Raw genomic sequence first — 26,934 nt, forward strand, 5'->3', positions numbered from 1 at the left:
ACCACCATTTATTTATTAATTTTTAAATTTTTTTCCAACAGGGTCTCAGTTGCCCAGGTTGGAGTGCAGTGGTGTAAATCATAGCTCACTGCAGCCTCAGTCTCCCAGGCTCATGGAATCCTTCCACCTCACCCTTCCAAATAGCTGTGACTACAGGCGTGTACCACCATGCCTGGCTAATTTTTTGTTTGTTTGTTTGTTTGTTTTTGAGACGGAGTCTCGCTCTGGCGCCCAGGCTGGAGCGCAGTGGCGCAATCTCGGCTCACTGCAAGCTCCGCCTCCCGGGTTCACGCCATTCTCCTGCCTCAGCCTCTCTGAGTAGCTGGGACTACAGGCGCCCGCCACCACGCCCGGCTAATGTTTTGTATTTCTAGTAGAGACGGGGTTTCACCGTGGTCTCGATCTCCTGACCTCGTGATCCGCCCACCTCGGCCTCCCAAAGTGCTGGGATTACAAGCGTGAGCCACCGCGCCCGGCCTGCCTGGCTAATTTTTTATTATTATTATTTTTAGTAGAGACGAGGTCTTGCTATGTTGCCCAGGCTGGTCGCAAATTCCTGGGCTCAAGCAATCCTCCCACCTAGGCCTCCCAAACTGTTGGGGTTACAGGCGTGAGCCACTGCTCCCAGCCACTGCCACATTGTAGTCATCCAGGAGATAGCGAATGTGAGTAAATGGCATGCCAAGTTTTGGACACCTTTTCTTTCTGGCATTCTCTGGAGAGCAGGCAAGATAAATCATGTTCCTATTGCCCATCAGTTGAAGGGCAGGGACAAGCAGTGGCCACCCATTCTCAGGCTGGAGTTCTAGATTGCATGGCTGATCACCTATTCTGAGGCCGGTATTCTCATAAGCATTCCTGGAGGGGTGTGCCAATATCCAGGTGCCAACTAGTCAAAATCAGCCAAGATCTCTGAGTAAAATTTACTTTAAAACCTTTGAAGTTAGTAATCCAAACTGAAGAAAGACTCATTGTTCCTCCTGGGGAATATGCCAAAAGCAGAGGGAGGCAGTGTGGTACCTTGGCTAGAGCTGGAGATGAGGACCCAGGAGATTTGAGGTCAGGCAAGACCTCTTCCTTGAGCTGCAGACTTGCATCTCCAACTGCCTGGTGAGCATTTTTGTTGGAATGTACCACAGGCACCTCAAATTCAAAGTGTCTCAAATGACCCATAATCCTCCCTTCTCCCACTCCTGCTGTTCTAAGTTAACAAGGGTTAATGAGAGGCTGGGGGCTCCTCAGAAGAAATAAAATTTCTTCAGTGGGTTTCTGTTGATGAGGTCAACAGGTTTGGTGTCTAGCCCTGTCATTCTCTTACTTGCTGGTGTTATTACTGCATAGTTATGTTTTCTCCAGTTAATGTTCATTTTTTTACCTGGCTCCTTTTCTGAACTCACCTTGCATAGCTTAAAGCCTTATCGGAAGTGCTTCTTCCCTCATCTGCTCCTTCCTCCTACCCTCCTCCATCCCTTTCCTTCCTCCTGTAACAAGTCCAAGGGTCTTCTTCATCAGGTAGGGCCTCTGCATCTTCTGTCTCAATTGGTGATGAATAACCAGGCTCTTGAGCCTTTCTGAGGATAAATGCTGCTTTGGGTACATAAAGCAAATTGGGCTCTGGTATAATGAGGGCCGTGGGTAGCTAGGGTGTAGCAGCTATTTTGCTAATAGGGAAGCCTGGTCTGAAGGAGGCCTTCTGGTCAAACAAAGTAGCATATTTGTTAGAAACACTGACTCTAAACCTAGACTGCTAGGGTTTCCAACTTTGCTCTAGTACTTACTAGTTGTTTAATATAAGGGAGGTTTCTTAATCACTCTGTACCCCCATTTAAATTTTTTTTTTTTTTTTTGGACATAAAGTGTCAGGTAATGGTAGTACTTACCTCAATTTCTTGTGAGCATTAAATGGGTTAAAACATCTAAAGTACTTCTTAGAACCATGTTGAGTACACTTGAACACTTAATAAAAGTTTTAAACATTTAATGATATAATTGTTATTATTATGAATTGAATTTGAAACCCATCAGTGAGAATCAAAGTGACACTAACAAGCATTTCAAGTTTTTTTTTTGTTATAAAATGGGCCTCATAATAAATATTTCTTGAAATGAATTGGCCTTCCTGTGGTATACTTTCTTATAGTTATTAACTGGTTCTTTCCCTCTCTCATACTGATTTGTGATCAGCTATTTAATTGTCATTCACACCAGAGTTTATGGTCACTGACGGAAGCGATTGTTTCTTACCCATTTGTTTTTCTTTTCTTTTTAAGTTACTTTTCACCTGAGAATTTTACCCATTGTTTTATCTTCAGTATCTAACTTAGTGCTTTGAACATGTGCTCAAAAATATATGCTCGAACATTTTTAAAATGTAAAATGAATGTAATTCTGGCAAGAACTAAGCTGATAAATTAAAGATATTAACTTCTTTAGCTAGTTTGTGTCTTTCTAGAAAAAATGACTCCACCCTCTTTTCTGATATCCCCCCTTTCTCCACCTTCACATCACCATTTAGCATTTGCACATCCTCTCTGTGAAGCTCTGTAGCAGCAGTAAATACTGAAAAATGAAGATAGGCTTTTGTCTCAAAAGCTGCCCTGATAAGAGAAAATCAAACACTTTTGATTTTCTCTCCCTGACTGTGTTCACTTTCCCCTCCCTGACTGTGGCTTATAAAGTGCCCCTAACATTGGAAGAATGTTACTCTGGTCTTGGAGAGCTATTTAGATACCATTTCAGACTCCTGAGTTGCATAGGCACAATTAAGATTTCCCTTCTTACAGGAATCTTGACTGCTGTTTGATGAGCACAAAGCCTGGTGAGATCATTGTGGTTTGCCCTTTAGTCTGTCCGAAGTTGGCAATCATTTGAGATAATTTTATAACTTTTTCAACTTTTCTCTGTTCCTTGATTGTGTTTCTTTATAGAAGATTATTGCTTTGGATTTGGAGGCCACTGCTTTCCTAGAATGGGGAAGGGATATATGAGAGAAGAATACATGAACCAGATTAACAGTTTGTTTATTACTATCAAAGCCAACATCTGAGCACCTAGTGTGTTTATTCTCAGGGTGAGTGAGAGAGCCCAGGTGGAAAGAGAGGGAAAAATAATAATAATAATGGCAGCGGCAGCTAACACTTTGTGCACTGATAATTTTAAGTGCTTTATAGGTAGCAGCTTATCCTGTGACATGGGTTTTTCATTGGTCCCATTTTAAGGATGATGAAACTGAGGCACAGGGAGCATAAGTAACTTGTTCACATTCCCACAGTGAGGGAGGAGTGGAGCCTCAATTTGAATCTAGGCAGTCTCCCTCCGAGTCCAGGCTCTTAACCACTAAGCTGGGGCTGTGCCCTTACTTTAGAAGCTAGTGGTCCTCAGTCTCCTCAGCCCTCCACTTTGAAAGCCTCATTGGCAGTAAATCCCTGCAGGGGTAGTTGGTGGGGATCAGTACGATAATGTTCACTGAACTAAAATTAACCAATATAGGTATAGTTGAAATTATTTAACACAGAAAGATTTATGTGTGCCTTGTAACTCTATCACCGGTTCAGAAAAACTGAGGCATGCCAAAGCAATCCAGCTAAGCAAGGATTGTTTCCTGCATTTAACTTATTCACTGAAATACTCAAGACACAGAGCCGGTTACAGTTTCTTAGGAGACCAGTGAATCCACAAAAGGAAGACGGTCACTTTGCCTTTCATACTCTTTAATGTTAGCATGCCAACAGCTGAAGTGAACCAACCTCGATGGGTTTGTAAGCATGGAAGGGAGAGCTTTGGGGTTTTGCCCCATTAAAAAAAATTATTATACTTTAAGTTCTGTGATACATGTGCAGAACGTGCCAGTTTGTTACATAGGTATACACGTGTTTGGCCCATTTTTTAACTGTCTTACTTGGGAGATTGCCTTGCCTCACGCAGAGGCAGACCTAGCTCTGACTTCTTAAGAAGGAATGTCAGCTGTGCTAGTGGATGAAGGTTGCCACCAGTTGATGGGATGTGGCTTTTTTCCTATCTAAATAGTTAACACCATTTCCATCATCTGAGGATTGAATAGTTTTGTCTCGGGGTTAAATCATGAAGTGATGATGGGAAAAAATAGATCTAAGGCAAAGTGACAGCAGAGGCAGTTATCTCTGGAAAACCTCAAGGTAGGTGGTGGACGCCAAAGCTTTCTCAGGATCAGTGCCTCTCCTTACTGCCATCCCAGCATCTGCTATGCACTTGGTAGCTGTAGCAGGGTGTGACTGGGAACTAGCCCTGAGAATGGGCCCTGATCCTACTACCAAAATGGCTGATTTTTTACAAGTCAACTCCAGAAAATGGAAAAAAAAAGAATGGCTGATTTCTAGTCTTAGCACTAATCTTAGTTGTATAAAGACATGCTCTTCACTAGTGTCTGTACTAAACCCTTTTCCCTCTGCATCACTGTCATCTGTTCTTGTTCATTGAGTAATGACACAATCATAAACACCAAGGACTTTCCTGTAGGATAAAGAAGACAAGGTCTTAACATCTCAGAATTACAATCTAAACATAAATGTATCATAAGGTAAGAACATAAAAAGTCATGTGAACATGTGAACATACATATGAAATACAGGTTATACACACACACACTTATAACAAAGTATAGATACATAGGCTATGTGGAAAGAATCCTCAACTAGGACCCGAAAGGTTATCCAAACTCTACTCCTGATTGACCTTGTAAGTTTGGAAAAACCACTTTATTGTCTATTGCGTTTGGTTTACAAACCTACTGAGGCAGGTTAAATTATCTCTATTGTCCTTCCCAAGTCCAAAATTATATCATTCTAGGATGTATTTGAATTGACCCAGACTCATGGTTGTGTGGAAGCTAGTTACTGTAGTCAGATAATAAAAAATTGTAATGAAAACGTAGGTATGGTTGAAATTATTTAACACAGAAAGATTTCTGTGTGTCTTGTAACTCTACTTCTGGGTGAACCGCTGTTGCAATTTTTAAAATAAAAAATTTTTAAAGAAATCCTTTGCATTAGCTATAGAGCTCTGAAACTCAACAAACTGCCAGAATCTAACTTACTTTTCCATTCTGACTGTGTTCACATTTTCATCTGCTTGGCAAGGGCAGTGGTCAACTGGGCTTTTGTTTCCGTCGGTTTCACTCTCTGGTGACCTGGTACCATTCCTATGCCTGTATTTTCTTGTTCTAAGTACTTCAGGAGAAGGTCTCAAGCAGAGATTTTCTTTAGGGCTAGAAAAACCATGGCAGTATAGTTTCTTTATCCCAGGTTTTGTGTTACTCTGTTTCGGTTCCCTTTTTCCCCATCTTTCACTTTTTAAAAAAAAGCCAAATTTGGGACTTATACTAAAATGACTGCTTTTTCAATTATGATGTTTCTCAAAAGCCTTGGAGCCAGTAGAGGTGGGAATATTCCTGCAGGCTAAGAACAAGTGAGGTCACCAGGACATGGTCTCTTGCTGAATTTATGATTCACCCTTCAGCAAGATTAGTCAGTACAAAGAAGTTGCTAAAATAGGTCACAGAAAATTGATTTTATATGGTCGTATAGTTTCCATTGGTTACATTATTGAATGTTGGCCTGTGGCAGCTATTTGGAAACCCAATATGCCTCATTGACAGCCCACATTCTGATTCATAACACTTCTGTATGGGAACCTTTAAATCAAAATGTCTGATATTTTTTCCTGGTTGTCCTATTAATTTTTTTTTCTTTTTGGCTAAGGAAAACTATGGTTATTAATTTTATAAACTGCTAAAGTTTTCTTTCTAAAACACAAATCTTTTCATGTCACTTTGTTCTCAAAAGTGAACCATAGCTCCCCATTTCTTACAAAATCAAGTGTAAACTTTATAAAGCATCCAGGTATCTTCCCAACCTTATCACCCACACCTTCTTTCTTTTGAACCTTTTTGCCATTTTTGAAAGTGCCATGTGCTTTCAAGCTCCTGAGCCTTTGCTGTCTCTTCATCCCAGAATACTTTCCCTGCCCTTTTCACTTTCCAAAAATCCTCCATTATTTTTCAAGGACCAATTCAAATCCCACATCCTCCCTGGGACCTTTCCAGATTTTTCTCAATTAAAATTCTTTTTTTTTTTCCCCTTTCACTTGATGTTCCCATGGCACATTTTACTCTGCTATGCACGATAGATAATTGCTTGTCCATCCATCTCCCACACCAGATTGGAAGTCCTTTGAAGATTCAACTGTATTGTAGAAAACTGTACTGTACCAAGCATGAACACATGGAAGGTTGAATTCTGTGTATTGGTGCTTAAAAATCAGGACAGAATAGTGATGTTTTGTTTTTTATTCAGAATGGAAGGGGCTACTCTTTCCTTCCTCGTTAGTTACAGCTTGATTCAAGTTGAATGAAGTTTGTTATTATTAATACTGTCAGTAAGAGCTATCACTTAATGAGCGATAATTTTATGCCCAGCTCTGTGCTAAGAAGTGTTCATTCATTATCTTAGTTAATACTCACAACAGTTTAACATAATAGATGATATTATCCTGATTCTACAAATGAGGAAACTGAGGCTTAGAGAAGATGACCTCATCCAAGCCTATGCAGCTAGTATGTGGCAGGGCTAGGATTCTAAGCCAAGCCTAACTCCAAGACTGCACATAACCACTGTGTTAAACCGCTTCTCCAGCCTGAGGAAGGCTAGGACTCATTCCCTCCACCACAAATAAAACACAGTGTGATCTAGATTTAAAGTCTGGAGGTTGGAGTTCCACTCTCAACTTGCCCACTTTGTGGTATAACCTTGGCCAAGTCATTTTGCTTCCTGGAACCTCTTTCCAAATGTGTTCAGTCAGTTAGAATGCTTTCAGAAGCAAGTAACAAAATACTCAACGAAAAGTGGCACAAATAGTAAGGCCAAAATATCACTGTAATTTTTCTTTTATCTGACAGATAACTATTGAGCACTTAGTGAATGCCGAGGACTTTTGCAATAAACACTTCACAGGATACCCAGGGGTAGGTGGTCTTGGGGTCATCCAGGACCTACAGGCTTTCCATCTTTTTGCTTTGTTGTCCTTGGTATATTGGTGATTTCTCTTCTCTCCCCTCACTGGTACAAAGTGGCTACAGCTGCCCCAAGGATCATTTTTTAAAAACATTTTCCTAACTTCCCAAATGTGTTAGGATCATTTTCTTAAATACCAACAGTAAAAGCCAGGAAGAGAGAGAGCAGGGCATCTCTTCTGGGTCTTTTTTCCAGAGGCTCCCAATTGCACCCGCTCCTTAGCCAGAACTGGGTCACATGTCCACCCCTAAGGCAATCTCTGGCAAAGGAAAATAGGATCACTGTGATTGGATTAAACAAATTATTATTCTTTTTACAGGGCAGGGGAGAGGCCATCTTTCCTGAGCATATTGTCCCCATACCTGAACAAAATTAGGGTTCTGTTAATGAAGGCAGCTGATAGGTTTTGCCTTACATGTGGATGTGCTAGTGGGATTTCTAGGATCTCTTCCAGTTCTAAGTCTCTATAATTCTGTAGGCTGCATCAAGAAATTGTAATGGAATGCCATTTATGCCTAAAATCCAGCAGCCTAAGTATGGGAGGGTCTTTTATATTTAATTCCTGTAGATTAGAGATATAGAGCCAAAAGCTCACCATGGCAAAGAATAAGCATGGTTTGAAAGGTGATGTTTGGAATTGTTTCCTGGGTCCAAAAGCTCAACAAAGGCTAAGGCTTGCCCTCATCACAGAAGACAGAAAAACTCTGCTTTTAAAAAGTTGGATCTGTGATCTCCTAGTCAGGTTCACACTTGAGAAAAATTGGCCAGGAATGTATTGACTTATGCTCTATCACTGTTGCCCATAGCAAAGAACTGGATGGAAGAGATTCCTAAACTGGTATATCTAGTTAATATGTAGCCAGATATGTTACAGGTCTGTTTCCACTAGAGCTGACATAGGAAATCTTTTTCCTAGGTTTATGAAGGGAAAATGAATGGAATATCCTCTTTTTACCCAAAAAGAAAATCTCCAAAGTAGCCATAGAAAAGACTAGTTCATTTCTACCAGAACAAATTTGTTAATAAAAATATCTGTGGGATACCATCTGTGTACTCCACTGGCCAATACTGTACGAGGGCCTGTGGAGCATATTAAATATGTGCAAGATGCAGTCCAGCTTTGGTTCGTGTAGTATCGCTCTCTTCATGTTCTTTGCTATGGACATGTGTGGCAGTGTCATGATTAGTGTGCCCTGATATGCCTGTAATGGGGAGAACAAAGACCTAAAATTAGTTCATTTTTTCCCGTTGTTTCTGGCTTAAACATAGTCGAGTACTATAATATGAAACAAATTGACTTGGAAAACTGTGTTTTATTAACCAGGAATGCAAAGAAAAGAGTGATGATTGTGATTCAGAATGCCAGAGGAGTCTTCATTGAGGAAAGGCTATTTCAGCTAAGCTTTGAGGGTTGAGCACAAAGTCAAGGTGGAAAGAACACAGCGTATGTATGAGATGGTCAGGAGGCTAACCTAGAACAGGGGCGCATTTTGGAGTAGTGAGCTGAGACTTTGGAGGACCTTCAAAGCCATATGAATAGACTTTCTGTGATATATTTGGCAAGAAGCAACCACACATGTCTTGAGACTCAAGATTAAAAGGATATTTAATAAGAAATGTGGAAGTTGGTGGGGTGAAAGGTGGTGATAGGGTAGCAGGGACCCTCCTTTTCAGTGGCCTTATGTGTCCCTGTAGAGGGACATCAGCTGGAGTAGCACTCTTGGCCTCCGTCCATCCCTTTGCACACTCCACCCATGAGAAGGAGGAGTGGCTTATTGGTAAGTTTAGGAGAGGAACCAGGTAATTCAGCTGCTCTCCTAAGAGCACTAATTCTGGTCCGCTCCCCCAGATCTGCCCCTCCATGCCATCAGCCCTTCACGGGCAGTTTCCCAGGAGGGGAGGCCTCTGGCTATCCAGTGATGCTTGTGACTCAGAGGTAAGTCCCTGAAATCCTGGGGTTCAATTTGCTGCTACGCAACTAAGTTGCATCCTCCAGCTGTCTGATGTTTTGATCCCCATGTATCCGACCACCCTCTGTCTATCTCAATTGGTTCAAAAGTTGGGTGAGGAAAAGGAAGGCTCTTCAGTGGGTCTCCTCAGGCCCCAACAGTACATGGAATGATTGGTAGGTGGAAAGAACTAAGGGATGGAAACCAATCAGAAAGTCTGCCAGGCGTCATGATGTGTGATGAGGACTCAGATTAGTGTGATAGTGGCAATAAAGAGAAAGTGGGACTTGTGAAAAGGAAAAGAAGGGCTGTAATTGGAGATAGATGGAGGATAATGGATGAAGGAAAGGGAAAATCTAAGTGAAGGCCCACCATCTGGAATGCTCTTTACCCCTTCCTGTCATCTCTGAATATCAATTCTATCCTGTCTTCAAAGTCTACCTCAGATACCACCTCCTTCTCATGACTTTTAAGAACTTCCCAAGCAAAAGCCCTCTCTTTCTTCTCTTGCATGTTAGAAGGCTCTGAGTACTTTATGCTGCATATTGCAGATACTTTGGGGCCCATCTTTTCTCCACTATGGGCTATAAACTCTGTTGACAGGATCTGTGTCTGATTGGTTTGGTATCCCCACAGATTCTAGCAAAGTCCTTTGCTGATACAGTCAACAATATTTATGGAGCTAGCCTCTGGTATTCAGGAAGGAGAGAGATATCAAGGTCCCTGTTCTCAGGAGGAGAGAGTTCTTTGAAGGAAATAAAGCAAGAGGTGTGATGGAGAACGATTGAGGGGCTCTTTAACCTGAGTGTTTAAGGGATGGCTTCACTGAGGACAGCACTTTTGAGGTGAAAAATTGAGAGAGGCAAATAAGGTATTGGAGCTGGGGAGAGAAGCCCCAGACAGAGAACATGGCAACTCAGAGGCCTCGGAGCTAGAATGTGCTTGGCTTGTTCAAGGAACATAAGAGAGGATTGTGGCTGGAGCAAGAGAAGGGTTAGAAGATGATATGGGGTGAGGTCAGAGCAATAGCCAGAGGCCAGGTCATGTAGACCAGGAAGAAGAGGCATTGTAAGCATATGGAATCTGAAGGAAGAATACAGGTTCAGCCATAAGGGGGTAGGTCAAGCAAATACTTTTTTAATAGACACGGTAAACCTTAGGATATTGGAAGATGGAGAAAAGGAGGTTAGTAGAGAGAGAACTGCAACATTATAGAGGAACAGATTCTAGAGAAGTAGGAAGGAATTTTTTAACAGAGTAGAGGTGGAAGGGTCTGCTATAGCAAGGAAGCAAAATGTTTCTTCTTTTGATACTAAAAGGCTGAAACAGAAAACATCTGTTGAACACTTACATAGTGTCAGGCATTGTCCTAAGAGCTACTTATTTCTTCCTCACAACAGTACAGTGAGGTACGTACTACTATGATAGCCCCACTTTAAAGATGAGGAAACTGAGACTCAGGTTAAATAATTTGTCAACGGTCACATAGGCAGTAAGGGCAGAATTGGGTGTTGAACCTAGGCTGGTTGCTCCAGCAACTGTGGCCTTAACCACTGGGCTCTGTGGCACTTCTACAGGACATGGGTTAGTATGATGTTGAAGTGAAGCCAAGTATCTTATATATACAAGAGCTCCCTACAGTGCACAGAGAAAGAGACCGTGGAATTAGGTGCTTGAGGAAAGTGAAGATGGTATGGAAATACTGTTCTGGGAATTGTGTTTCGGACCCACTGAAATGAATAAAAGAATAGATTATCAGGATTAAAGATATGATAGTAAGTGAGCAATATGAATTTGTATTTGCTAGGGTTAGCACTTCTATCTCTTGCTCAAGAAAGCTAGACTTAAATAGAGAATATAGATGATGGTGTGATCCAGAACTGGTGATTAAATCGGAGAAGTAAGAGAAAACGAGTTTTAACTACTGACCACAGGATCTTGAGAAGCTAGGAGTCCAGTGAAACAGGGAAGAGGTTGTAAGGGGTAAGGTGGAAGAGTTTTGTGATTGAAGGCCCTCATGAAGATGGAGTGGAAGGCAGGTGAGGTGGACTGAGAAAAATGCCTGTGTAAAGAATGAAGGAGGACCAGGTTGGAATTGATAAGAACTTTATTATGAAGAGTTCTAAAAGGTCTGGGATATTACTGTTGTGGAAGACAGAATTTGTCTCTAGAGTCAAAGAGGGTAAGGAACTGTGTTGTCAAGATCCTAAAACCAGAGGGCAAATGCATAACTCATATTATTACCTACCACAGCAACACCCCAGTGTTCTTTCCCACTGAGTCCGCATGTGTCTCAGCATCTTTCTCAGTGCAGAGTTCCAGGAAGTCAATAGCAGTCAATGAAAATTGATTTTTGTCTTTGCTCTAGACAGTGCCACAAGGGGTTGTTACTCGAGACCAAGGGTGGGTGGAGCTGACAGTAGGGCAGTGTATAACAGATGAAGTTTAGTAGTCCCCCTGGAATTAGAGTCAGTGGCTAGAGTGGAATCTTGAAACCTAGAGGTTGTAACTAACCTTGGAGAAGTACTCAGCCTTAGAGGAGGGAGTGGGGCTGGTAGGTGGTTGAATGGTTCTCAGGAAGTCTAACCACATTCTCTCATGCTGTAGGCTGTCAGTGCAGTGCTGGCAGCACCTGGGCCAGAGCCATTAGGTGAGGTTCAACCAAGTAGCATGCTGTCTGGAAAGCTGGAAATGGGGCCTAAAAGGCAAGAGAAAGTAGCAGTTGAATACAGATTATTGGTATTGGCCATAAGTGAAGACAAGCCAAATCAAAGGAGTATCTTTGTTATGAAGTGATACTTCTTTTCTTTTATCTTGAGCTAATCAATTATATTGATGGAGGGCGAGTGTAGTGGCTCACACCTGTAATTCCAACACTTTGGAAGGCCAAGGCAGTAGGATTGCTTGAGCCCAGGAGTTTGAGACCAGTCTGGGCAACATAGCGAGGCCCTGTCTCTACAAAAAATAAAAAAAAATTAGCTGGGCGTGGTTGACACACGCCTGTAGTCCCAGCTACTCAGGAGGCTGAGGTGGAAGGATCCCTTGAGCCTGGGAGGTTGATGCTTTCCGTGAGCCATGATCATGCCACTGCACTTCAGCTTGGTCAACAGAGCAAGACCCTGTCTCAAAAAAAAAAAACAAAAAAATTTGTAATGATGGGGAAGTCTATATTCGAGTAATTTACCACAACCAAATTGTAAGGACCTTAAGAACTTCTGTACCTTCATGTCTGCAACAAAGCTTAGTGCCCTGCTTTGCACGTAGTTGGTGCTCCATAAATGTGGGTCAAATTGCTTTGCTTCCTTGTCTTTGAGCCTATATAACAGTTGTAAACCCTGTTTCCTGACTTCCAGATAATATCATTTATCCTTTCAGCTTACTATAGCCTGGATAGCCTGTAGAGAAACTGAAAAGAAAGATGATCCAGTGAAAGAAGTGTCATAGATCTGCTAAACTTTGACAGAGAAGCAGTCTGGGTGAGCCTGTCTAGGACAGAGTGTTATACTGCAGTCTTATGAGTACTCCATCCACTTTCTGCTCTGGCTTCTTTTCACATTTATTAATCTTATTATAATAAGTATTTCATTTAAATTTTCCTAGATAATTTTGATTTGGAATATTGGCACCACATGGCTTTCGAGTTCTTTGAAAACATTAAAATGTTGCACTTTGTCTTTCATTCCGACTATTGCCTGATCTTCAGAATCCTATTCCTGTGGGTTCATTCATTATTCTGACTCAGGCAGCCCAGACTGAAAGGTAAAGTAGGTTACCTAAACATTTCATTTATTGTGATCTGGAACATGGTATTTTTTTTTTTTTTTTTTTGAGAAAAAAAAAGTCTTGCTCTGTTGCCCAGGCTGGAGTGCAGTGGGCCAATCTCGGCTCACTGCAGGCTCCACCTCCCAGGTTCACGCCATTCTCCTGCCTCAGCCTCCCGAGTAGCTGGTACTACAGGCGCCCGCCACCACACTCGGCTAATTTTTTTGGTATTTTTAGTAGAGACGGGGTTTCACCATGTTAGCCAGGGTGGTCTCGATCTCCTGACCTTGTGATCCGCCCACCTCGGCCTCCCAAAGTGCTCAGGCATGAGCCACCGTGCCCAGCCAGAACATGGTATTTTTTAAAAAGGCAGAATTTTATAAAGTAACCAAAATGAAAGCACATTAATAGTCAATAATTATATATGCTAACATATGTGAACATACCTAATTACTTTATCTGTATATATTTATTAAAATGTCTAAAGGGTTCGTAGCAAACACTATACAGTCTGGGCAGGAGAATTTTGTGGGTGCTAGGGTGCAGAAGTGGAAATTTTTTTCCTTTTACATTTCTTACTGATTTGGGGAATCATTTTTATTATAAAATTTAATAAATATTTGATAAGCATGAAATAGTATTTGAAATATAAGGCAAAAATGACTCTGAGTCATCATAATGGTATAGACATAGAGCCATGAGGGTTCAGAGGAGGACAGTTGTTTTCAACTAGAAGGGATGAAGAAAGGCTTCAGGAATGGATGAGATTTTATCCTAGCCCTCAAGTATGAGGAGAACTTGGACAAGCAGAGACGAAGGAAGATCTAGGTGGGGGACTGTGGAGAAAATGCATGAAGGTCAGGAGGGGGTGAGCCATGGACATGGTGATTTGGTCAGCTGATGGAAAGATGGTGGAGTTAAGAGTGGCAGCACTGTGTGAGGGGTTCCTGAGGAAATTTATGATGGAGGGGTCAGGCTATTATACTCTGAACCCCCTAATTATCTTAACATCCATAGAAGTGGGACAAGCACCTGTGATATATTCTTACAAAAACAAAACAGAAACAAAACCAAAAAGCCACCAAGAACCAAAACACAAAAAACCTCACTGAACCTTGAGGTCCAAGTAGCAGTTGACAGAAAACATGGGAAACAGGAACATTGAAGTAATTCTGTGAAGATACACTCAGCCAAATCCAGAATGTGGGAAATTCTACAGGATAAATGAACCAGCTTCTTCAAGAAATAAATGGCATGAAAAAAAGGAGGAAGAGAGAACTGTTACAGATTTAAAAAGACTTAAAAGACATGTCAACGAAATCAACATATGAACTCATTCGAACAAACTATCTATATTAAAGAAATGTGCCTGGGCGCAGTGGCTCATGCCTGTAACCCCAGCACTTTGGGAGGCCGAGGTGGGTGGATCACCTGAGGTCAGGAGTTCGAGACCAGCCTGACCAACATGGTGAAACCCTGTCTCTACTAAAAATACAAAAACTAGCCGGGTGTGGTGGCACATACCTGTAATCCCAGCTACTCAGGAGGCTGAGACAGGAGAATTGCTTGAACCTGGGAGGTGGAGGTTGCAGTGAGCCGAGATCACGCCATTGCACTCAAGCCTGGGTGACAGAGCGAGACTCCGTCTCAAAAAAAAAAGAAATATTTGAGACAACCTGGGAAAATTAGACGCAGACTGGGTATTAGATAAGGAATTATTAATTTTGTTGGGTGTGAAAGAAGTATCGTATATATTTTAAAGATCTTATCTGTTAGACTAGAAATATACCCTGAAATATTTACAGGTGAAATAAAACAAATGTCTGTGATTTGCTTTCAAACATACCAGCAAGAAAAACAAATAAAAAGCAAGAGTTGGAGAAGCGTAGGAGACATGAAAGAAGAATGGCAGAAACTTGGGATTTTTAAAACTGAACAATGAGTACCTGGCATTCATCTTACTCTTCTACATGCTTTTCAAGTGTGTTTGAAACTTTCTATAATGAAATGTTTAAGGCCAAGCTAAGGAGTATGGACTTTACTTTGTGGCACCCAGAAACCTGTGAAGAGTGTTAGCCTGAGGAGGGACATGAGAGGGACTGTGAGATACCCAGAGAGTTTAGCCTGGCAACAGTGGGTGAAGAGGCCAGGAAGGAGGAAGACTCAACCTTGATGAAGGCGGCCATGAGGATGGAAACTTTTTTGAGAACAGATAGAGGAAATAGTGGCAAAAGAGGAACTCTTTGGTGTGCTGGCAGTAGAGAAGTGAATCAGGTGCATGACAGCGAAAATTCCCTTCTTCCTCTTCAGTAAGTAGCATTTATTGTCCTGAAACCACTGCACTGGATATTGTAAGGATGAGGAAGAGAAGGAAAAGGGTATCTTCATTGAGGAGGAACAGAACTAAGTCTTTGTATTAGCCACAGTAGAAAGCAATGGAGAAATGGTTCTTTTTTTTTTTCTTTTTCATGAGGAATTTGTCTTGTGGTTTCAGTATGAAATTCATGGGTACAGTGATTTGTTTTGCTCACCTTTCTCTGTTTTCTTTGGGGAAATGGTGATACTGTCAGTGATCCTATCTGGATCATTTGTGATATTAGATAATTTACTCATTTGCAAAATAAGTTATATTACAGTTGACTCTTGAATGACTTGGGTTAGGTGTGCTAATCCCCCATGCCATAAAAAATCCATGTTTAGGCCGGGTGTGGTGGCTCACGCCTGTAATCCCAGCACTTTGGGAGGCCGAGGCAGGCAGATCACGAGGTCAGGAGATCGAGACCATCCTGGTTAACATGGCAAAACCCCGTCAGTACTAAAAATACAAAAAATTAGCCAGGCGTGGTGGCTGGCGCCTGTAGTCCCAGCTACTCGGGAGGCTGAGGCAGGAGAATGGCGTGAACTCGGGAGGCGGAGCTGGCAGTAAGCCAGGATCATGCCACTGCACTCCAGCCTGGGCGACAGAGCGAGACTCTGTCTCAAAAAAAAAAAAAAAATACATGTTTAATGTTTGACTCCCCAAAAACTTTATTAATAGCCTACTGTTGACCAGAAGCCTTACTGATAACATGAACAGTCAATTAACACACATTTTGTATGTTATATGTATTATATACTGTATTCTTACAATAGAATAAGCCAGAGAAAAGAAAATATTATTAAGAAAATCAGTCCGGGCGCGGTGGCTCATGCCTGTAATCCCAGCACTTTGGGAGGCCGAGGCAGGCAGATCACGAGGTCAGGAGTTCGACACCAGCCTGGCCAACATGGTGAAACCCCGTCTCTACTAAAAATACAAAACTTAGCCGGGCATGGTGGCAGGCGCCTCTAATCCCAGCTACTCAGGAGGCTGAGGCAGGAGAATTGCTTGAACCGGGGAGGCAGAGGTTGCAGTGAGCCAAGATCATGCCATTACACTTCAGCCTGCGGGACAAGAGCAAGGCTTCATCTCACAAAAAAAAGAAAAAAAGAAAGAAAGAAAATCAATGCTGGGCACAGTGGCTCACACCTATGATCCCAGCACTTTGGCAGGCCAAGGTGGGAGGGTTGCTTGAAGCCAGGAGTTTGAGACCAGCCTGGGCAACATAGCAAGACTCTGTCTCTACAAAAAATAAAAAAATGAACCAGGTGTGGTAGGGCATACCTGTAGTCCCAGCCACTCTGGAGACTGATCTTGGAGGATTGCTTGAGCTCAAGAGTTCAAAGCTGCAGTGAGCTATGTTTGTACCACTGCTGTCCAGCCTGGGTGACAGAGTGAGACCCCGTCTTGAGAAAGAAAGAAAAGGAAGGAGAGAGCGAGGCGGGGGGAGTGAGGGGGGAGCGAGGAAGGGAGGGAGGGAGGAAGGAAGGAAAGAAGGAAGGAAGGAAATAAATCACAAACAGGCTGACAGGTACACCATGGTGGCCATAGCCATCTCATAAAATAAGAAAATAATCAGAAGGATGAGAAAATATATTTACTATTCATTAAGTGGAATTAGGTTATAAAAGTCTTCATCTTCTTCATCTTCCTGCTCAATAGGCTGAGGAGGAAGAGAAGGGGCTGGTCTTCCTATCTCAGGGGTGGCGGAGGTAGAAGAAAATCCAGGTATAAGTGGACCTGCACAGTTCAAACCCATGCTTTTCAAGAGTCAACTGTATTCATCTGTGATGATACTCATTTATGAAGTCAAACACTTTCACTTCATTATTATATGATATTCATTTATCAAATTAGTCATTGTGAGATTTTATTATTTATGAAATTGAATAAAAGAATATATGTGGTGTTAATTAAATGAGTTGATATGGCCCAGAGAAACAAAAAGTGAACTATGGTAAATTAATGAAAACTTAGATTTAAATGCATAGCTTCTGATTTGTCAGTAGCAAAAATATTAAAAATAAACTTCAGTGTGGGTGCAGTGGCTCACACCCATAATCCAAGCACTTTGGGAGGCCAAAGTGGGAGGACTGTTTGAAGCCAGGAGTTCAAGACCAGCTGGGGCAACATAGTAAGATTCCTTTTCTACAAAGAAATAAAAAAATAAGCCAGGTATCATGACGTGTGCCTGTACTCCCAGCTGCTTAGGAGGCTGAGGCAGGAAAATTGTTTGAACCTCTAGGAGTTCAAGGCTGCAGTGAGCTATGATTGTGCCACTGCACTCCAGTCTTGGTGACAGTGCAAGACCCTGTCTCAAATAAATAAACTTCAGGTCCAGTAGAAAGAATTGTTGGAGATTAAAGAGAAATGGTAGTTCTCTAGCCCTTTATGATCAGATATATAACTTTTATATCACACACAATAAATTAATAAGGTATGATATAAACAGATCCTCCAGAGAGGAATGGTTACTCCAGAAAATAGCTTCCTGATCACCTTTGCTATTTTTCTTCTTATTTTTCTTTTCTTTTTTTCTTTTTTTTTGAGATGGAGTCTCTCTCTATTGCTCAGGCTGGAGTGCAGTGGCGCGATCTTGGCTCACTGCAACCTCCGCCTCCTGGGTTCAAGAGATTCTTCTGCCTCAGCCTCCCGAGTAGCTGGGATTACAGGTGCATACCACCACACCTAACTAATTTTTGTATTTTTAGTAGAGATGGGGTTTCTCCATGTCGGACCAGGCTGGTCTCAAACTCCTGACCTCAGGTGAACCACCCGCTTCAGCCTCCCAAAGTGCTGGGATTACAGGTGTAAGCGGTGCCCGGCCGATTCTTATTTTTCAAAAAATTACATGACAAACAGCAGCCTGTAAGAATACACCATTTCCCCAGCCTGGGAAATATGGTGAAAACCTGTCTCTATTAAAAATATACAAAAATTAGCCAGGTGTGGTGGCATGTACCTGTATTCTCAGCTGGCTGGGAGGCTGAGGTGAGAGGATTGCTTGAGCCTGGGAGGTCAAGGCTGCAGTGAGTCATGATAATGCCATTGCACTCCCGTCTGGGTGACAGAGTAAGACCTTGTTTCAAAAAATAAAAATAAATAAAAGGCCATTTCCTAGGATTCTAGGATTCACAGTTTTTATTTTCTGTTTCAATTTAATGTACCACTTAAAGAGGGCTGAAGCTGAGTTGGGAGAACAGAGATAGGAAATGTTGTTTAGTGAGTGGGAAAAAATGTTGGAACCCAGTGCATTTTTTCTTCTTATTCTGCATCTAGAAGGTGAGGGAACCTTGAAGATTCCCTCACAGGTCTTCTCATTCAGTCTACCCAAGCTGGCACCTGCCACCCTAGCTCATATAGTTAGAAAGAAGTGAGGTTTTAGCCAGGCTTGCTGCTGGTTTGGGCCCAATTAAAGTAGAATTCTTAATTCCTGGGAGCTGTTATTAAAAGCTCACAGGGAGATAAGAAGAGGGGAGGAAAATTCCTAGCTAAAAGCAGGAGAGGTGGTTTTTATTTTACTCAGCGGACTCATCTGAGCCTTTGGGTCACAGTGGGGATGGGGATAGAGGGACACATAGTTTTAAGTCTTATTATGGAAAAGATTGAACTATCATCAGTGCTTGATGGAAATGAGATCAGGAGAGGTGGCAGCAGTGTCGCTAACAGCACTGCCTCCCTTATTGCATTATCAGAAGAGAAAGATAACCTGCAAATAGGCATCCATTATCTCTTTCTACAAAGGGATTAGCGTGGGTTGCAAGAAATTAATGGCTTTTGAGTTACCACAGAAATACTAATGAATGTCAGGACCAGAGATGTAAAGCAGGTAAAACTGGCTTTTCTCAGCCTCATTTCTCTCCTTTTCTCTTTTGGTTTGCTATTTTAAGATCTAGACCTGTATTACTCTTTTTTTCTTCAGCCAAAAGCAGAAATCTTTAGCCAAAAGCAGAAATCATACCCTTTGGCAGTATGATTTATCTTTTTTAGGGAATGACTCAATTAGTTTCTGACTGTCTCCAATGTGTGTTGGCAAAGAGATTGAGAAACATTTCAGAAATTAAAGTCTCTACCAGGGAGGAGATGATTGACATCCTTCACATGGATGTCATTTTCTTTCTTTCTTTTTTATTTATTTATTTTTTTCTGAGACGGAGTTTCACGCTTGTTACCCAGGCTGGAGTGCAATGGCATGATCTCGGCTCGCTGCACCCTCCGCCTCCTGGGTTCAAGTGATTCTCCTGCCTCAGCCTCCCGAGTAGCTGCGATTACAGGCACATGCCACCACACCCAGCTAATTTTTGTATTTTTAATAGAGATGGGTTTCGCCATGTTGGCCAGGCTGGTCTCGAACTTCTGACCTCAGGTGATCGACCCACCTCGGCTTCCCAAACTGCTGGGATTATAGGCGTGAGCCACTGCGCCTGGCTGGATGTCATTTTCATGTCTGATAAGAATGTCAGGAAATCTCTCAAGTGATAGTCCCCTTTTATTAAGTACTAAACTAGTATATATTGCAGCTAATCATTGATTACGGATGGCATGACTTGTAAAACAGAGGGGAAGGGAGAAAAGAAGATAGGAGGGGAATTATACCTACCATGTGCTGAGCATTGTGCTAGTACCTTATTTCTAATTCAACAAATACTTATTAAGCACCCACTATGTACAAGGCAATGTTCAATGTGCTGTGGTCTAAGAATGAAAAGAGAGATTTTAGTTCCACCTTGCCTGTAGTGGAACTGATTGTCCAGCAGGAAAGGCAGCCTTAAAAAAAATTTAAGACTTATTTTATTTGTTCAGACATGTAAATAAGCTATTATAATATAGCCTGAACTAAGAGCCCATGATAGAAGAGTAATTTAGTAGTGATACCTGATACTGACTCAGGCATGCATGCATGTGTGTAGGCGAGGTTGGGGGAATCAGGACAGACTCTCTGAAAGAAGGTAAGTGTGCAGCTGCTGATTGAAGCCTTTGGAAGGAGCATTGCAAGCTCAGGGGACAGCATAAGCACAGTCAGGTTCAGAGAGAAAACTGCCATCTAAGCAGAGACCTAAAAAGTGAGCTAGTCGAGTCAAGCTTGGATCTCTGGTTACTAGACAGAAGGCCCATGAACTGGCCCTGAGGGCTGCTGAAGGTATCTGAGAAATGAGAGTTTGTGAGCAGCACATTTTATGCTCTCTCCTATTCATTGACCCTTCCTCGCTTTACCAACCTGAGGAGAGAGAAAAGTATTAGCAGGGAGTTAGGTCCAGTGGCAGAAGGCACGTTCTCTCTTGTGTATTTGGTACTGTTAGGTTGGTGCAAAAGTAATTACTTTTGCACCAACCTAATAGACTGTTACCTAGAAAACATGGAACCCTGGCAAAGCGTGATTGGTTCCTAGATTCACAAGGCATAGCTAGTCACAGTTGTTCCAGTATTTCTGTTTTCCACACAGACCTCTGCATCTCACATTGATGTTGGCACGCTCCATTGATGTTGCACATTCCATGCCCCATACTTATTCTTGTACATGTGATTCCACCCTAGTTCTAGTTTTTATTTTTGTTTTATTTTTAAGACAGAGTCTCGCTGTGTCACTCAGGCTGGAGTACAGTGGCATGATTATGGCTCACTGCAGCCCCAACCTCCAGGCTGAAGTGATCCTCCTACCTCAGCCTCCTGAGTAGCTAGGGCTACAGGCATGTGCCACCATGCCCAGCTAATTTTTTAATTTTTTATAGAGACGGGCTCTCACTATGTTGCCTAGGTTGGTCTTGAACTCCTGGGCTCAAGCAATCCCTCCCACCTTGGCCTCCCAAAATGCTGGGATTAGAAGTGTGTGCCACCACACCCAGCCTCCTAGTTACAGTTTTTAGACTCAAGATTTCCCCGGCTATTTCTTGCCAGTTAGGTACCATCGTGGGATTCTACTACTTTTATTTTGTTTAATTTGAACCAGAAGACTGTCAGTCCCTGATCTGTGTGGTTTCTTGTGCCCTGATCTGTGTGGTTTCTTGTGCCTGCCTTCTTATAACTAATTCTAATCAATACTTTGCCTCTCTTTTTCTTTCTAGAACACAAGCAGACATTCCCAAACATTCTAAAGAAGGGTTACCTGGAGATTAGAAAGGACCATGACAGTTACTGGCAAAGCTGTTATGCAGAACTTTCACCTTACAACTTATACTTCTACAGCCTCGACAGCAGTGGGAATCAAAACCTCTATGCCACGTACCAGCTTTCACACTTCCAGAGCATATCCGTTTTAGGCAACCTGGAGGCCAGGATGGTGGATACTGTTTTGTATGACAACACTCAGCTACAGCTAAAGGCAGAGTCACCATGGGAGGCTTTGGACTGGGGGCAGAAGCTTTGGGAAGTCGTGCATGCTGCTGTGCCTGGTTACATGGGGCGGCAGAACGAGCTGACAATCTCACCAGGGCTTGGCCATCATGATGACTATACACAGAATCATTGTTTCCAGAAGAAAACCAGTGGGCTGCTGCCACCGTCCCCTGTCCTGGATAGCTCCAAACAGTACCAAAACATCCTCAAATCAGGGACTCTCTACAGGCTGACTGTCCAAAACAACTGGAAGGCATTTACATTTGTGCTGAGCAGGGCTTACCTTATGGCTTTTCAGCCTGGCAAGCTAGACGAGGATCCACTGTTGAGCTACAACGTGGACGTGTGTCTGGCTGTCCAGATGGACAACCTGGACGGCTGCGACTCTTGCTTTCAAGTCATTTTCCCCCAGGATGTCCTTCGCCTCCGAGCTGAGACCCGACAGAGGGCTCAGGAATGGATGGAGGCTCTGAAGATAGCTGCCAATGTGGCGAGGAGTTCAGAGCAAAACCTGCAAGTCACACTGAGGAACAAACCCAAGGATCAAATGGGTGGGCATGAACTCAGGAAGAACAAACGCCAATCTGTGACTACCAGCTTCCTGAGCATTTTGACGACTTTGTCTTTGGAACGAGGACTCACTGCTCAGAGTTTCAAATGTGCAGGTATGAAGCAGATTTTCAGCCTATAGCTCATTAAAGAACAATCCTGAACCCCACAATTAGAATTCACTTTAAAAATGCCCATAATAGGCTAGTCACAGCTACATCCTGTTTATAAAAGGCATCTCTCCTTGAGAAGCTTACTGTATTAAAACATCCTATATTAAATTACTATATTAAAACATAAGGACGACCATCTTTATCCCATGCTGTTGAAGTAAATAGAAGCAGCTATGATATATCCCGTTGAATCAAAATGATTTGGCTAAAGCCTAACCAGACTAGAATTTAGGCTTCCTGAATCGGCTGTGATTCCATTCCCTCTGCTTTCTTGAATAAAGGTCACTGTGAACATGGATGTCACAAATTGTCTCATAAGAAACATTCAGGCCGGGCGCGGTGGCTCACGCTTGTAATCCCAGCACTTTGGGAGGCCAAGGCGGGCGGATCACGAGGTCAGGAGATCGAGACCACGGTGAAACTCCGTCTCTACTAAAAATACAAAAAATTAGCCGGGCCTGGTGGCGGGTGCCTGCAGTCCCAGCTACTTGGAGAGGCTGAGGCAGGAGAATGGCGTGAACCCGGGAGGCGGAGCTTGCAGTGAGCCGAGATTGCGCCACTGCACTCCAGCCTGGGCGACAGAGCGAGACTGTCTCCAAAAAAAAAAAAAAAAAGAAAAAAAGAAACATTCAAGTCTAAAGCTGACTACTAAAACTCCTTAGGCAAGGAAAAGGGCCACAGTCAGTAACTGTCATTGATCTTGACCTTGTCAAATCCTCTTAAGGTGAAATCTAGAAAATCAGTCTTGACAGAAAAGATGGGGGTGGCTAAAAGCAGAGTAAATGATGATTCAGCAGATGACCACTGAGTCACTATGGGCTTATGCCCATCATGGGGAAGCCCGGGCCTTCTGGAACTGCTATGTAAGGATGAGATGCAAAATGGAGTTTGAGGTCAACAATCTTATTTTGTAAAAGCTTATTACTGCATCTTTCCTCTAGTCCCCATTCTTTCCACCTTTCCTAAAACAGCAAAATTACCAAAAAAAAAAAAAATTGTGCCAGGTACGGTGGCTCACACCTGAAATCCCAGCACCTCGGGAGGCCAAGACAGGTGGATTACTTGAGGGCAGGAGTTCAAGACCAGCCTGGCCAACATAGTGAAACCCCATCTCTACTAAAAGTGCAAAAATTCGTCAGGCTTAGTGGTGGGTGCTTGTAATCCCAGCTACTCAGGAGGCTGAGGCAGGAGAATCGCTTGAACCCAGGAGGCAGAGGTTGCAGTGAGCCAAGATTGAGATTGCACCACTGTACCCCAGCCTGGGCGACAGAGCGACACTCCATCTCAAAAAAAAAAAAAAAAAAAGGTTTTAAAACCTCACTGAACCCGATCTAGATATCTATTATAAACTAAATAAAATTATTTTCCTTTCATTAAACCCCACAGTTTGTGACATTAAATTTACCATGAGAATGGCTTTAAATGGAAACCTGACTTGAAAGGTTTTAATTCAAGTCTATTAGATTTAAGATGTTGTTTAAAAATGATCAAGAAGCTCACCACCAGCCAAAACCACATTTAAAATTTTGTCCTTGCTCCTGCATTGAAAAAAGCCAAATAAAGGTGGCCATTGAAAACCCACGTTTTGAACTTAGGTTAGTTATGATGCTAGTCTTTTCTATGGAAAATAAATTACCCAAAGTGAGGACTGAGTGAATCATCCTTGCTTTGACTCAAGGGCCTCAGTGATTGTGGACCAGAAACTTGCAGAGTGGGATTGGAGAGACCAGAAACACTGAGCCAGTTAAGAAGCTCTACTAGACTGGGCTCACACCTGTAATCTCAGCACTTTGGGAGGCCGAGGCGGGCGGATCACCTGAGGTCGGGAGTTCGAGACCAGCCTGGCCAATATGGTGAAACCCCGTCTCTACTAAAAATACAAAATTAGCCGGATGTGGTGGTGGGCGCCTGTAATCCCAGCTACTCGGGAGGCTGAGCAGGAGAATCGCTTGAACCTGGGAGGCGGAGGTTTCAGTGAGCTGAGATTGCACCACTGCACTCCAGCCTGGGTGACAGAGCGAGACTCCGTCTCAAAAAAAAAAAAAAAAAAAGCTCTACTAGTTTATATATATGTATCTGTAAGTATGAAAGACCTGTGTTAAGTCACCCAGATACTTTTGGAAAATGGTTTTGAAATGAGATACTAGTTTTAGCAGTTTTTTTAAAAAATAGAAATTACTGACATTTCAGTGTCTTATACTAGTACATATATTTTTAAGTTCAGGCATTCAATAATAATTTACTAAGTGCTTACTCTGGACATCCTGGAATTATGGTACACTTCCGTAGCTTTAGATTACAGACGTGGTCAGCAAATCTGTTGTGTTATTGGAGTAAGGAAGAACAGCTCAGCTTAGTTCTCAAGATGTGGAGATTGGAGTAGCTGAATCAAGAAACTTTCTAGTAAAAGAGGGAAGAAAAGCCTCAGGTATTTCACAAGAGGTATTGCCTAATTCACCTCCCTCTCAGAGGTGTGCCTTCTGATGGAGTGTGCACTGCCCATGCTCTGCACTGCATTCGTAGCATTCCTGACACTCAAGAGGAAGGAGAAATGTAGGTAAGAAGGTGCCATTCAGCAAGCTCATTCGCATCCGGCAGCTGGAGAAATGAAATCAGGAAAAAAAAGAAAAATGAGCAAAAGAGGGAGAAGGAAGCTGAGTGGAAAAGAACAGGAAACGTATTATTATATAATGGGCAGGAATAGAAATTTCTGGCAGCTGCCTTAGTTAGGTTCCATATGATAGGATGCTTCCCTTTGCTGTCTAAATTTTGTGCTCACTAAATTTGGCTTGTGGAGGATAGGTTGGGTAAGGGTAGTAGTACGGAATTGGGGGAGGAAGGCAGTCTAAAATTCATTTGCACTGCTTGACTTTTAACTTTGTGCTTTGGTTCGGAGTTCTAATAAATGGGGCAGAGAGAGAGACAGGTTTCTAATTTGGGACAGGGAGAAGTCCGTCTTAATTTGTATAGTGTGGCACATTCCCAAAAAAAAAAAGAAAAGAAAAGAAAGAAAAGCTGTTCCATTTATATGCCCTTTCTTCCCTCAGAAAGTGCTGCATTCAGTTGCTTTGTGATACTTGTGGTTTACCAGGTTGTTTTTCATATCAGCACTTGAACTCTGGTTTTCTTTCTTTTTTCTTTTTTTTTTTTTTTTTTTGAGTTGGAGTTTCGCTCTCGTTGCCCAGGTTGGGGTGCAATGACATGATCTCGGCTCACTGAAACCTCCGCCTCCTGGGTTCAAGCGATTCTCCTGCCTCAGCCTCCCAAGTAGCTGGGATTGCAGGCATGCACCACCATGCCTAGCTAATTTTGTACTTTTAGTAGAGGTGGGGGTTTCTCCATGTTGGTCAGGCTGGTCTCCAACTCCCGACCTCAGGTGATCCGCCCGCCTCGGCCTCCCAAAGTGCTGGGATTACAGGCGTGAGCCACCGCCTGCGCCAGGCTGATCTCTGGTTTTCTAGGTAAGAATACTTTATTTCCTGATCTCCTGTAGGGGGCAGAGTCTCAAAAGAAAAAGGCTAAAACCTGTTAAGCAAACTTCTGAATGTTTTTTAAATTACCTGGGAGACTGTTCATTATATCAGAGATTATTATAGCAGATGGAACGTTAAAAATTGATCTGTGTTTCTCACAAACACAGTTAATCTAAACCAGCTGCTTCTTCCTTTTGTACCTATGTCTCCTAACTTTGCATCCTCATAAAAACACACCTTCAGTGAAAAAGCTGGTGGCATAGCATGTTGATCTTCCAAAATGCCAAAAACTTCAGCACATTGTTTTTGATGAGTTTTGGCTTTATGTATTATTTTAAGGAGAGGCTAATTCACTGTATTTCATGGTTTTAGCATGCCCCTTTATAAGTTTTTATGTCTACTTAGTTCTTCCCCCTTTAAATAGTTTGGATGAATAAACTTTAAAAGTGGAAGATTGTATGAAGTAGCTCTTTATTATGATGTCATTTACTTGCTATTCAGGGGAGACACAAATGTTGGCTTTTAAATCTATAAAATAGTGCAATTGGCCTTATTTCATTAAATTCTTTCTGTAAGTGAAGGATTTTCTATATCCTTCTTTAAAACTTAAACAGCCCCTGCAGAAAAAAATGGACCATGGTTATCCAAAAATGCCTGAGGTTATGGTTTTAAAAATATATGCTGATACATAACGGTATATTTCTTAAATGTGTACTTGATTTTTGATAGTTGTATCTGATTATGTGTGACTGTTCCATGGCTTCCTCTTTTTTTTTTTTTTTTTTTTTGAGACGGAGTCTCGCCCTGTCGCCCAGGCTGGAGTGCAGAGTTATGATCTCGACTCACTGCAACCTCCGCCTCCCAGGTTCAAGTGATTCTCCTGCCTCATCCTTCCTTGTAGCTGGGATTACAGGCGTGCGCCACCATGCCCGGCTAATTTTTGTATTTTTAGTAGAGACGGGGTTTCGCCATGTTGGTCAGGCTGGTCTCGAACTCCTGACCTCATGATCCACCCCCCCGCCCCACTCGGCCTCCCAAAGTGCTGAGATGACAGGCGTAAGCCACTGCGCCTAGCCTCATAGTGGTCTTCTTGCTGTTCCTGGAACCTACTATTATCATGCCTACCTCTAGGACCCTTACACTTGCTAGTTCTACTTCTTGAAATTTGAAAACTTAGTTGTTTCATTCATTCTGTCATTTATTGTGTGCCCAGAAACTTGGATGCACCTAGATGGGTCAGTGCTGGAGGAAAGCAGATATGGTCCTTGCCTTCATGAAATTTGCAGTCCA

At 42.4% G+C, this 26,934-nt stretch overlaps 1 protein-coding gene across 2 annotated transcripts in view; it reads left to right on the top strand.

Annotated features, from left to right (window-relative positions):
- Positions 1–26,934, top strand: part of PLEKHM3 (pleckstrin homology domain containing M3) — a 206,703-nt gene that overhangs the window by 27,607 nt on the left and 152,162 nt on the right. For both annotated transcript variants that reach the window (XM_032754736.2, XM_058439120.1), the window contains exon 3: positions 21,179–22,114. In XM_032754736.2, coding sequence (XP_032610627.1) covers positions 21,179–22,114 — 936 coding nt within the window. The remainder of the gene's footprint in view (positions 1–21,178; positions 22,115–26,934) is intronic.

This window comes from Hylobates moloch, unplaced genomic scaffold (assembly GCF_009828535.3).
Source record: "Hylobates moloch isolate HMO894 unplaced genomic scaffold, HMol_V3 SCAFFOLD_1, whole genome shotgun sequence".
NCBI classification, from domain to species: Eukaryota; Metazoa; Chordata; class Mammalia; order Primates; family Hylobatidae; genus Hylobates; species Hylobates moloch.